General features: G+C 38.6%; 1 protein-coding gene across 1 annotated transcript in view; it reads left to right on the plus strand.

Moving 5' to 3' along the window:
• The window catches only part of GPR65 (G protein-coupled receptor 65), a 9139-nt gene extending 2664 nt beyond the window's left edge, over positions 1-6475 (plus strand). Inside the window, exon 2 of the mRNA XM_007123740.3 lies at positions 4854-6475. Within this exon, the coding sequence (XP_007123802.1) occupies positions 5312-6337 (1026 nt within the window). The 5' untranslated portion in view covers positions 4854-5311 and the 3' untranslated portion in view covers positions 6338-6475. The remainder of the gene's footprint in view (positions 1-4853) is intronic.
• Positions 6476-13532: the final 7057 nt, after the last annotated feature.

Consider the following 13532-nt stretch of genomic DNA (forward strand, 5'->3'; position numbering starts at 1 on the left):
CCTGTGCTCCGCAACGGGAGAGGCCACGACAGTGAGAGGCCCGCATACCGCAAAAAAAAAAAAAAACAACTTGTTTTGTGTTATATATCTATTAATTTTATCTCTAAAGCTTTTGTGGATCTAGTACTCTTCTTTCTTGCTTTTGCTGAATCTCACACATAGCAGCTAATTTCTGTATGTGTGTAAGTGTGTGTGTTTTCTTCTAGTGTGGTAGCAGGATATTTGTTCTTTTTATCCATCTATTTTTAAAATCGAGTGTGTTTGGGGTTGAGGTGTTTTAATCAGCTCATATTTGTTAGAACGCAATCTGTGAGAATTCTTTAAAGCCTGGGTTGAGGGAGCTTTCCTCAAGGCATGATTTGTATTTACTTCCTCCACGTGCCTAGAATACTTATTCTTTCATATGGTAAACTTTTATTACGGGTGAATTTATTTTCAGATTATTTAAGTTGTTTATTGTTTGTTTTGTTGTGTTTCTATAAATTACTTTTTATATGTGAGGAAAAAAGTGAAATCATATCATTTCTTAGGAAGACAGATATGCTCTATCTGCAGGTTATTCAGATGTTAGTTGTCAAGATTCTTTTTTTTTTTTTTTTTTTTTTTTTGCGGTACGCGGGCCTCTCACTGCTGTGGCCTCTCCCGTTGCGGAGCACAGGCTCCGGACGCGCAGGCTCAGCGGCCATGGCTCACGGGCTCAGCCGCTCCGCGGCATGTGGGATCCTCCCGGACCGGGGCACGAACCCGCGTCCCCTGCATCGCAGACGGACCCCCAACCACTGCGCCACCAGGGAAGCCCTGTCAAGATTCTTTACATCTCATCTCACATAGCCTTTTGATTTCACTTTTTAACCTTAACTGCAATATAACCTGCATGCAGAAAAAAGGAACATATCCTGTGTACAGCGTGATACATTTTTACAAACTGAAATTGTTCATGGAATCAACACTCATATCAAGAAACAAAACATTACCCAGTTCTCAGAAGTCCTCCTGGTGCCCTCTTCCTGTCATTACTCACCCACCCACCCCCACCCACCCCACCCCTGCCAAAGATAACAGCCAGCTGACTCCTCTTTCTCTGTTTTTTATAACAACTAAATGTTTAATATGACATTCTACATGGTTGTTTGCAACAATGCAGGTGGGCTTTGTTGAGAAGAAAGGGAATGCCTGATGGTTCTTCCCACTTCCAATTGGTCTTATTTACATTTTTTTCATTACCACATTGTGAGTGGTGAAAGATAATTAATTGCGGCTTTAAAACAATTCACAGGTGATTCCTGAGCTAAACAATAGACCCTTCAAAATTCAGCCTCCTGACTCAAAAAACTGGGAGATCTCCCCCCCCCCCCGCCGCCCCCCTGCCCCTCCCGCCCCAGGTGGTAGCAGGATATTTGCTCCTTTTTAGCCATCTGTTTCTAAAATCAAGTACAGGAAAAATAAAAGCCTGAAGAAAAGTGTTGCTTTATCCATTATATAAGTTACTGAAAAGGAACATGTTTAACCTTCCAAAGAAAACGTGTTGACAGATACCCGGAAACATAAGGACACATTGTCAGAGTGTGAGACATGATGTAAGGTGATGATTCTCACAAGTTTATTTGAAGTCCAGGCAGTTTAATAGAGAACATAAAAGTGACGTCTTTTAGAAAATGTAGGGTTGATTATTTTATATCTAGTTTGCAGAAATTTTCATTCACGTCATTTTCTTTAATTAGGAGAGCTATTATAGTTGAAAGACCTGTGCTAATTCATCAGTGCTACTATTTAGGTGGAAAGTAGAAAATATTCTCTTCCTTTTCAACAAAGCTAGTCTGTGCTGTCGCAAAAATACCTCAGACATCTAAGGTATTTTTATGTAAAAGGCAGGAGACAAAATAGTTGAGTCAAGAGGCTTTAGAGTTAAACCTAGGATTGCAGCCAAGGTCTACCAAGATTAGACAGGCAATATGGGGCTAATTGCCTAATATGTGGCTCAGTTCTTCTTTGTAATATAGGATTGTAATAAACAGCACAGAGTTACAGTAAAACATAAATTATAATAAATATGCACGCCATTTTACATGGAGTCCAGCACACAGAAAGCGCTCAGTAAATGGATTGCTACCCTGATTTCTGATAGCATAAATTAACACTACCTGGTTCTTAATCAGATAATATGTACACTTTCTGCCTGCCTTTTTCTATCCCTCTGCATTGTTTCTGAGCCTCAACCATGTTATTGCATGTAACAATAATTTGTTCATTTTCATTAATGTATAGATTTTAATTGTGTTAATATACCACAATCTATTTACCTCTCTTAATGCTAATAGGCATTCCAGTTGGGGGATATTACAAAGAGTGCTACTGTGAACATTCTAATTCTACCACACGTCTTTTGGGAACCACATGTATGTATTTCTGTTGAGCATATACCTAGAAGTAGAGTTGCTGAACCATATGATTTGCATAAGAGCCAAACAGTTTTCTAGCCAATAGTATATGAGAGTTCCAGGTGCTCTACATCCTCACTAAGACTTGGAATTTGCTATCTTTTTCATTTCGTTTATTCTGGTGGGTGTGTCGTTGTATCTCTCTGTGGTTTTAGTTCATAGATTTCTGGCGACTAGTGAAGTTGAGCGCATAGATCCAATATTAATTCACTATTGGCCTGAAGTTTATGGAACCAGAATAATAGTATAGACTCAGACCCCATTCCCAAGTGAGGACCAGCCAGAGGCCATTGAGTACTCGGACTGTTTTTTTATGATAGCTCCTCACAGAAACAAAGCTAAGACAGGGAACTTGCCAACTTTCCCTGCTGTCTGTCTGCAAATATCTGTAAAGTTTGTTATTTTATTTTGTTTATTTTGATGGCTGAGGCTCCTGGATCCCAGCATGAGTGGGGTGTCAAGGACCCCTTGCTACCTGTGTGGGCCCATGCTCTGCCACTGGCCCATGCTCTATCACTGGCCCATGCCCTGCCACTGGCCCATGCTCTATCACTGGCCCATGCCCTGCCACTGGCCCATGCTCTGCCACTGGTCCATGCTCTATCACTGGCCCATGCCCTGCCACTGGCCCATGCTCTGTCACTGGCCCATGCTCTATCACTGGCCCATGCCCTGCCACTGGCCCATGCCCTGCCACTGGCCCATGCTCTGTCAGTGGCCCATGCTCTATCACTGGCCCATGCCCTGCCACTGGCCCATGCCCTGCCACTGGCCCATGCTCTGCCACTGGTCCATGCTCTATCACTGGCCCATGCCCTGCCACTGGCCCATGCTCTGTCACTGGCCCATGCTCTATCACTGGCCCATACTCTGTCACTGGTCCATGCTCTGTCACTTGTTCTCTGTAGTCAAAGCTCTAGTTAGTTCCTCCAGATCTATGTACGCCTTAGGGTACCCAGAGCTTTACTGCTCACTTACCTCTCGATCTTAGCTCCTGCTTCCTTTTTTTCCTCTCTGGAAGGTTTCCCTATTTATTTAAAGGCTGTTTAAGAGGGGGAGGGATAAATTGGGAGATTGGGATTGACATATAAACACTACTATATATAAAATAGATAACTAATAAAAACCTGCCATATAGCACAGGGAACTCTAATCAATACTCTGTAATGGCCTATATGGGAAAAGAATCTTAAAAAAAAAAGAGTGGCTGTATGTATGTGTATAACTGATTCACTTTGCTGTACACCTGAAACTAACACAACATTTGTAAATCAACTATATTCCAATAAAAATTTAAAAAATAAAAATGAAAGGCTGTTTATTCATATTTTTAGGTGTGGAAAAACTAGGTGATTTCCGGAATTTTTGTTCTCCATTTTGTGTTAAGAGTGACATATCCTATGGGCTCTGGATATGGTTTACTCTCCCAGCAGAATACTGGTGCCTTGTGGTGGCAGCCTCTTTTGTGCTAAGGGTGCATCGACACTTGGAAAGGGACGGTTTTAGGGTCCTGTAGGCCTCACAGCACACAGGAAGAGGACATGTCTTCCTTCCCCTACATGGTGACTCTACAAAGCTTTCTGTGAAGATTCCTCTCAGATAAATCATCCAAAGCACCAACAGGCCTCACTAGCAGAGGAGTAAAGATAGTATTTCTCTATTCCAATATGGAGAGAAGGATGGATTCTCTGTTCCTACATGAATGTACATCAGATATTTTTAAAAAACTAACCTAGTAAACGATCAGGTATAAAGGTAGAAACTGATGATCACAAGATTTTACCCAGAATGGAGCACATTCTGCCCTCTCTTTCACAAGAGTATGAGAAAGATAAGTAAATTACCCACAAAGAAAGCAAAGGAGAAACAAATGATGTAGTGTCGTCTAATTATTTACGAAGTTTCAGCAACCTGCTATATTTTTAAGTGCTTCACTTTATCAAAATTCTTGTGACAATTTTTTCTTGGCTAATAAGCATATTTTGAAAATAAGTGCCTTATACATAGATTGCATATGAAAAAAAACATTTGAAATCCTATAATCATACAGTTTACCATACACTCAAATGCATTTACTGATTACAAACAAATAATTGAATTCGCCATCTTTTTTTAAATTAGCTTCTAAAATGACTTTTAACTTTAGTTTTGTGTGCTTAGATTGTGTCTAGTGAGAAATATAATTCCCTCTAACCTGGCATCCCTTGGATAATTCTTATTTGAAAAAGGTCAAATATCTCAGCCTGATTTCATTTACTGAAGTCAATTAGACAATTTTCCCTTTTTAAGCACCTTCATTGTATGCAATTTAATGCACTTTGATATCCTCAATAAATGAAATAAAATAAGATTGTTTCAAAAATCATGATGTCTCTTTTAAGCATCCAAACTATTCTAGTTTGTCTTTCATTACAGAAACGAAGGCATTTTAAAAAGAGATGTCAACTTTTGTGAAAATAAAGCCTTATATATTCACATTTGCACCAATCTCCTCTGAGTTTCGTGAAGAAAACCAAACTGAAGACAGCATTCTATGAAAACTGATGGATAATGTGGCGAATCCTCCTGGGTTCTTCATCAGCATGCTGTGAGAATAAGCACATGGGCTTCTGCACATTAAAATCGACTGATCACTTCAGTAACTGCCAGGACCCTGGATCCTGACTTCCAGCCATCGATACCTGTGTGAAACTTGATCTCCAGTCATCCTTTAAGACCATTGATGAATCAATCAGAACTTCTGAAAGCAAAGGAAAACTGAAGAAATCTTAGTAAAAGAGAGCCAGGTGTTGAAAACAGACTACCAAGAGACAAGACTTATTTTGCTACTTACCATCTAAGAACGGATATAATCAGCACCTGAAAAAGAAAAAATGAACAGCACATGTATTGAAGAACAGCATGACTTGGATCACTATTTATTTCCAGCTGTTTACATCTTTGTGATAATAGTCAGCATTCCAGCCAACATCGGTTCTCTATGTGTGTCTTTTCTGCAAGCAAAAAAGGAAAATGAATTAGGCATTTACCTCTTCAGTTTATCCTTGTCGGATCTGCTGTATGCCTTAACTCTCCCTCTATGGATTGATTATACTTGGAATAAAGACAACTGGACATTCTCTCCTGCCCTGTGCAAAGGGAGTGCCTTCTTCATGTACATGAACTTTTACAGTAGCACAGCTTTCCTCACCTGCATCGCGATTGATCGGTATTTAGCAGTTGTCTACCCTTTGAAGTTTTCTTTTCTAAGGTCAAGAAGATGTGCGTTCATGGTGAGCCTTTTCATCTGGATATTGGAAACCATCTTCAATGCTGTCATTTTGTGGGAAGATGAAACAGCTGTTGAATATTGTGATGCCACAAAGTCTAACTTTACTTTATGCTATGACAAATATCCTTTGGAGAAATGGCAAATCAGGTTTAACTTTGCTAGGACATGTGTAGGCTATATGATACCTTTGGTCATCATAATGGCTTGCAACCAGAAAGTCTACAAAGCTGTGCAGCAAAATCAAGCTACAGAAGACAGTGAAAAGAAGAGAATCATAAAACTACTTGTTACTATCACGTTGACTTTTATCTTGTGTTTTACTCCCTTTCATGTGATGTTGCTGATTCGCAGCGTTTTAGAGCATGACGTGAACTTAGATGAACGTATGTTTGACCATAACAAGCCTGGGAAGCAGAGTTATAAAATCTATAGAATCACAGTTGCATTAACAAGTTTAAATTGTGTTGCTGATCCAATTCTGTACTGTTTTGTAACTGAAACAGGAAGATCGGATATGTGGAATGTATTCAGAGTCTTTACTAAGAAGCTTAATAAATCAAAAAGACAAGGAAAAAGCATACTTTCTATGTCTACAAAAGATACTGTGGAATTAGACATCCTGGAATAGAACCAAGGTCTATTTTTTTAAAGATATGCAATATTATACCATCAAGATTATATTTTCAAAAGGAAATCTCAGCATGAGAGGGGACAAAAGGTTCCCACTGAGGGACTATTTTAATCCTCTCCGATGGAAATATTTTAAACGTGCACTCTATAGCTCCCTGACTTTTATTAAACAAGAATTAAACAAAGTTGAATATTTTCCTAATGACTCGGGATCATCACTGTAGAATGGCAATTGCTTTTGTGTCTGTGCTCTAATCTCTCAGAGGTTAGTAAGATGTACGGGACTGTGTGTTTTTTAATCGGTGAGCTTTGTGTCTGGTTGTTGTGATTTTTCTCACTCTTTCTATGGATCTCAGGCTATCATTTCTCCCACCCAACAACACCAACTACTAAATACTGCTTCTAATCTTCTCATTAGTTAACAAACATTTATTGAGCCCACTCTATGTGCTAGGTTTTGTGGTGAGTACTGGGGTTACAACAGAAATGATCTCATAAGGCTTTTGAAGCTTATATCAGTTTGGAAACATAGCCACTGAGCTTCTAAGTGTTCTTTATAAAATAAAAGTAAATAGTCTCTGAGTGAGAGTCTGAAGGCCTCATCCGTGAAATAAAGGACATGAGCTTTGTGAAAGTTCTTTCAGCTAATCAGAGAACTTTTAACTTTCTTTAAAAATCACAATTTTTAAAATTTTGATTCTTTCAAAATTTGCTGTTGAGTACAGTATGGGTGAAATTATTAGAAGTTTAATGTTTAGACAAAAAGATATACTATAAACAAAAAAGACATTTCTTATATTAAATCTTACATTCAGAGACCTCTTTGGGGGTTTAGAGTATTTAGAGAATCTTGATATAATATATTCTTTTATATTTATATTTTCTCATTACAGAAATTACTCTGCCTAGTTTTAAGTAGGCATCAGGTAAACATTTTTCTTAACCAAAGTATTTTTTAAGATTTTCGAAGATTTTTTTATCCTACTATTCTCCTTTTCTCCTCCTCTCCCTTCTCTTTCCTATCTGTTCCTTCTAGTCCCCAAAATTGATCAGATAGTAAATGTCTTGGTATCATTTGTGCCCTCATATTAGAAAACAAAAATCTGATAACAAAAAAGACAAATAATGAATTTCTAGGTATACACTGAAAAAAGTCAGTTAGCGCACAAACTGACTCCATTCTCTGTTAAAGTTGTCCATGACAGTTTGGGTACACAAGAGAAAACCACCTTGCTTTGAGGCCCTATGTGCCTTCTCTGTTCTTTGCACTTTTCTCATCATGAAGTTTCTGGAGAATTAATAGATTGAGTCTGGGCACCCTGAGATACACTTATACATACTTAAAGGCTAAAGATACACCAATGAAACGAAAAGGAAATAAAATAGTTTGGGCTGTTCGATTCTTTCCTGATAAATTATTGGCAGCACGTACATTGAATACGTGTGAAAGTAAAAGATCCAGGAACAATTTTGCCCACATTGGAAACTTAGATGCAGATTGATTGTCTTGTCTGAGATCACACAGTTCGTTGGAAGCAGAGCCACATCTTGAGCCCAGAAACCCCGACTTCCCTCCAGAGTTGCTTTTCCTCCTTCATGCTTTTTTTTTTTTTTTTTTTTGACATTTCTACCATTTCCTTCTTTAGAGTTGCAAAAGGCATATATACATGGAGAGTTGTTCAAGATAGTCATTGGATTTAGATGAGAACAAGGAGGAAAAGGAGAGTTATTTCATAAATTAATACCTCTGGAAATAAAATAAGTCATATAGATAGCAATTAAGCTGACCTGTTACAGAGAACTGGTTAGAACTTGACCTCAGTTGGTTATATCAAGAGATGTGGCAGATACAAATTCGTGGCCCCCTTAGTAAGAACGTTCTACTTAATAATTAACAGCAAAACCATTGATCTAACATGTAAGTTCCAAAATGAACCAGGCCGCCAAAACCTTTAAGCAGGGCCAACCATGGAGAACCCACATTAGGAGGATGCTCATATGATTTAGGGTAAAGCACTCTAGACATGATCTAAAATTATCGACAATCCCAGCATTGGAAAGTTAATCCTTTAGTCTTAAACGGCTTTATAGTTTCCTGATTACGGTTCTCCATTAAACTAAAAGGATTTCTGGAAGGAATAAGAACTTGTAGCTATTATTACCTGGGACGCCTTTGTCAGAAGACCTAGATTAGAACACCAGCAATTATCCACTTATGAACGTTTGACCTCAAAAAATGTTCACAGTCTCCCTAAGGCTCAGTTTCTATAAACAGCAGGGACAGTAGCATCACTTGCTTTTAACAAGTAGATGTGAAAACACTTTGTAAACTATGATGAGTTTCCTAAATGTTTATTATTATCAGTTATTCTCATCTTCATCATGATTAGTGGATAGCTACCCACAAGATAGAACAGTCCCTGGAGGCACTCTGAGGGTAGGAATATAGCAGCGTGAGCTAGTAGGGGCTGGCTCTCACACACCACTGCTATGGTTACTTCTCCCAGATGGTTCAACAAGTCCATTATGGTAACTTAAGGGCCTTTACTGTTGCTTCCACATTCTCAGTAGTGCCTGCTTCTAGGAGTTTACATTTCTGAGGAGACACATGCTATGTACATCACCATAAACAGGTAGAGATCCATTTTTAATTTAAGTTTTTGACCTTTTGTTCCTTATTCAGAATGTTATTTTTTATTTGAATGAACTCAATTAGACATCTTGGATAGGTCAGTAAAGAGACTGAGAACAGCTTTTTAAAACCTCCATTTTCTCTACCTAGTCTGGGAGAAGCTTCATGGGTGAAGAAGTTAAAAGACATTTTAAAAAATCACCTCATTTTGTTCAAATTACATAGCATCACTTCCCTAGGAGCATCCTGAGAAAATTTACCTCTCCTACCTGATTTATTCCCTTTTCTCTTTTTAATTTAAGCTAAATTGTTCTCCCCAAGAAATTATATTTCCAATCCTTAATGTTATGATCAAATACATAATTATTTACCAATTGCTTCTGTTGACTTCGCCTGTTTTTAACTAGACAGAACCTATTTTAAAATAGAATTTGTGATACATAGCTTGTAGGCATTTCTGTTTAAAACATGTTTATCTTGCCCTGGGCTTCTTTTTTGCCCAGACTTCACTGTCACCATTTATGCGTGGGCCTCTCTTCTGGTGAAACCCATCCACAGGTTGCTATGGAAACACATCAGCTACGATAACACCCTGACCCATGAAGGCCTTTGTGATTAGAGACTTCTTTGTCTAGGTCCATCAGGTGACCCTGCTGTGAATCAGAAGTCTGTTCCTCCAATAGATGCTACAACACACAAAGAACACATATTCATAGACTCCAGCAACCTGCCTCACCTCACAAAAACAAACAAACAAAAATTCCTTGGGACCTTTTAACCTATGTTAACTTGATTCAATTCAAGTTAAAAAAATGTTTTGACCCCTATTATTTCTTTTATTCTTTCGCATTTCATACAGCTTACCCATCACGACAGGGTGATGGTCGCATTTGTTAGTTGCATTAGTTGAATGCCCCTGGTTTGCAGGAATAAGGTGGCAATGGCAACATCGGGTCAAACTTGGGTGAGGGAAGAGTGATGTGGGAGCTAAGATTCCTCTTCTTTACCAAAGATCCTTTTCCTACGACATCACTTGTTGCTGGCCAAGAAAAATCACACTCAAGACTTGTCTGTGGCCACTAGGTGTTGATCGTGTTCTATTCAGGACCTTGTAGTTCACGGCTAGCTGCCACTCCCCAGAAGCAAAGAGGAGCTTAGAATGACATTTTTCCATCCAAGAAACAGGAAAGATTCCCTGTGAATTGGAAATGAATGGGGGCAAATGCTGAAATTCAGTTTGCATTATTTATTTCTCTGCTTTCTAGAAAGCTCAGTAGCCATCAGATAATTTCACTTGGTTTAAACTCCCTATGTCATTCTAATATGTTTTTTTCCAGTCGGTTAAATTGGTCAGTCTACATGTGAGAGAACGTAGGCTAAATCATATAATTTCTGCAGGATCGTGGGTATAACATTGATGACTTGTTCTAATTCAGTTAATTTACCCACTGAAGAAAGTACTGGCCACCTTTCACATGAAGAGAAACATAAAACATATGAGCTGTAAGCGGTTTGCATTTTTGTCTACTGTGATGAAATTATAATCTATGAAAGTCAAGATGTAATTCAATATATGTATGACTTTCATTTCTAATTTATTATTGTTAGATCTCAGCACTAAAAACTTACATCTGTTATTTTGAATTGTTTAAATCTGTTCTTCCCCAAAGAACAGTAATATACAATCATGTTCTAGTTTAACAGTATTTGCATATCATTAAACACATAATGGCCTATAATCTACTTTCCTTCTACCTATAATTTTCTTAAGCTCTTTATGAAGCACCAGTGGGTTTTTACACACTTAAAAAATAGGTTATGATTCCTCAAATAATGTTGTAATTAGGTGTTCAAAAAGCAAGCCAATAAAGAAATGGGCTAGGGAAGTCTGCATGTCATTGTTCAGTGCAAACTTTTAAATAAAAATACAAATTTCATTATCTAGGAAATGTGTGTTCAGTTAATTTCAAAATCAAATACAATCAAGAAATCTTGTTCTGCAATGACTGGACTTGCCCATGATATGAAAAATATTAACTTCAGTTCTCAGCATTTCATCAATCCTTCTTGGAAATGTGATTGAACTTGTAAAAATCCTTCTAAAAGAATCCTTTTCAAAATTATTGTAAAATTTCTGGTCTTGCTTCTAAGACTATTGACACTTACTAACAAATAGATTAACTTGGAAACCCTGTTTTCTTTTGACAGTTAAATGGATCAAATCAAAGAATTGCAATAATGGACTAAAAAGTGCCTCTGTAGGAATGCCACAGAGCGGCGTACTGGCAACCTTAGAAGCGCGTGCATAATAAGTGACAGCTCTGTTAAGCTTTATTAGTGTTTTAAAAATATACATAACAGGGGTGGGATAGGGAAGGTGGGAGGGAGACACAAGAGAGAGGAGATACAGGGATATATATATATGTATAGCTGATTCACTTTGTTATAAAGCAGAAACTAACACACCACTGTAAAGAAATTATACTCCAATAAAGATGTTAAAAATATATATATATAACAAAAAAAAATCCTCTGTCATACCACTCACCCATTCATGGAAGTGACACTCGCTGATGCTGAGAAAATCTGTTTTGAATCTTTGGGGCAATGCCTTCTGTGCTTCTCTGGCAGTTCACCCAAGAAAGTAGCATGTGACACCCTGTGTTCAAAAAGACTATGGGACAGGGACTTCCCTGGTGGCTCAGTGGTTCAGAATCCACCTGCCAATGCAGGGGACATGGGTTCGAGCCCTCGTCCGGGAAGATCCCACATGCCGCGGAGCAACTGATCCCGTGCGCCACAACTACTGAGCCTGTGCTCCAGAGCCCGTGAGCCACAACTGCTGAGCCAGAGGCCTAGAGCCCACGCACTGCAACAAAGAGTAGCCCCCACTCGAGACAACTGGAGAAAGCCCACGTGCAGCAGCGAAGACCCAACGCAGCCAAAAATAAATAAATTTATTTTTTTAAAAAAGAAAAAAGACTATGGGACAGAAAGACCTAATGCTTTTCAGCACTCATCCAGTTCCCCTTGGATGAAAGAATTGCCAAGCCAAATCAGGGTCTGGAATAAGCAGAGATTCTTTCTCTTGCTCTACAAATCTTGTTCTGACTCCCAAAAGGACTATAGTTAAGGGTGTTCTCACTGGTAATCGGAATTGTTTGTTAAGTGAATAAAGTTCATTAACGGAATGAACTAAAAATGGTACAATGTCACTCTTCGTCCTAACCCCAGAGTTCAGTTTCTGAAACCCCTGGAACTATTTGTACTTCCAGTTAAAAAACTTTAAGATTATATGGGAAAATAAGGTTACGGAGAAATAGTTTTAAGAAAGATTTTATTAATATTTCTTACATTTGTTAAAGTAAAATAGAAACAAATATTTTCAATGACATTCATTTTAAATTGGTAAAAACAGGTATTATATTGATTAACATCTATCATTCTGTGCTCATGAGAATTTTTTTTTTAGGTTGTTCTTCCCTTAAATTTTTAGTCAGCTGATCATATATGGACTAAATTTTGTTGCAGACTATACAATGACATGACTGCCTCTATTCACTGACTCAGTGCTGCAAAAAAAAATTATAACTCCCAGCCCACATACCACCAAGCTATAGGAAATTCCATCTCAGTCATTACTGGGCTGTCCTTTTTCAGGTTCACACCAGAATCAGGGAGGTTTACATGATGTTAAGAAAATGTAGGAGGGACCTTTGATTTCCAGTCTCTAATGATCACAGTTGACAATGACATTATCTAAGCTTTCAGTGGTTCTTTGAACCTCAGTTATTCTTTGCTGCCTCCCTGATTATCCTGGGGCCCAGGGCTCACTGACAAGACTGACTAGAAGCCAGGACCCAGAGTCCTGTGCATCAGGTTGACATTCTCCTCAAAATCCACGTGGTTTCTTAGGAGTGGAGCATGTACCTAAGTTAAGCCAATCAAAATAGATCAATCCCCTGGAACAATTATTGGTTCAGTGGTGTCCAGGGGGCTTAACCTGCTTAGAATGCTGGGACAAAGGCTCTTTGTTTCACTCTGTATGATGTCAAATGACAATGAGCTTCCTGGAATCTCTGTGGCCATTTTGTGATCATGAAATAGCCAACACATGGAAGAAAGAACTCAGGGAATCAGAGCACTGGGGCTGGGTCTTCTGAGACAATGATTCTCCGCACATGGCAATTATGTGAACCACATCAGCCTGCTTATTCTGTAAATCAGTCTGAGTCAGATTTTTTTTCCTTTCTTGAACCCCAAAGGGTCCTAATTGAACGTGGCACATGGAAGTGAAGGTGATGTAAGTTACAGACTAAGATTGTTGAAGAAATAGGGCTGAAGAAGTCTGAAGGAAAGGACAATGGGGACAGCTCTAGCTTATGAAATTAACAGCCCTTGTTATTTTTTTTAACATCTTTATTGGAGTATAAATGCTTTACAATGGTGTGTTAGTTTCTGCTGTATAACAAAGTGAATCAGCTATACATGCACATACATCCTCATATCTCCTCCTTCTTGCATCTCCCTCCCACCCTCCCTATCCCACCCCTCTAGGTGG

This window comes from Physeter macrocephalus, chromosome 11 (assembly GCF_002837175.3).
Source record: "Physeter macrocephalus isolate SW-GA chromosome 11, ASM283717v5, whole genome shotgun sequence".
NCBI lineage: Eukaryota > Metazoa > Chordata > Mammalia > Artiodactyla > Physeteridae > Physeter > Physeter macrocephalus.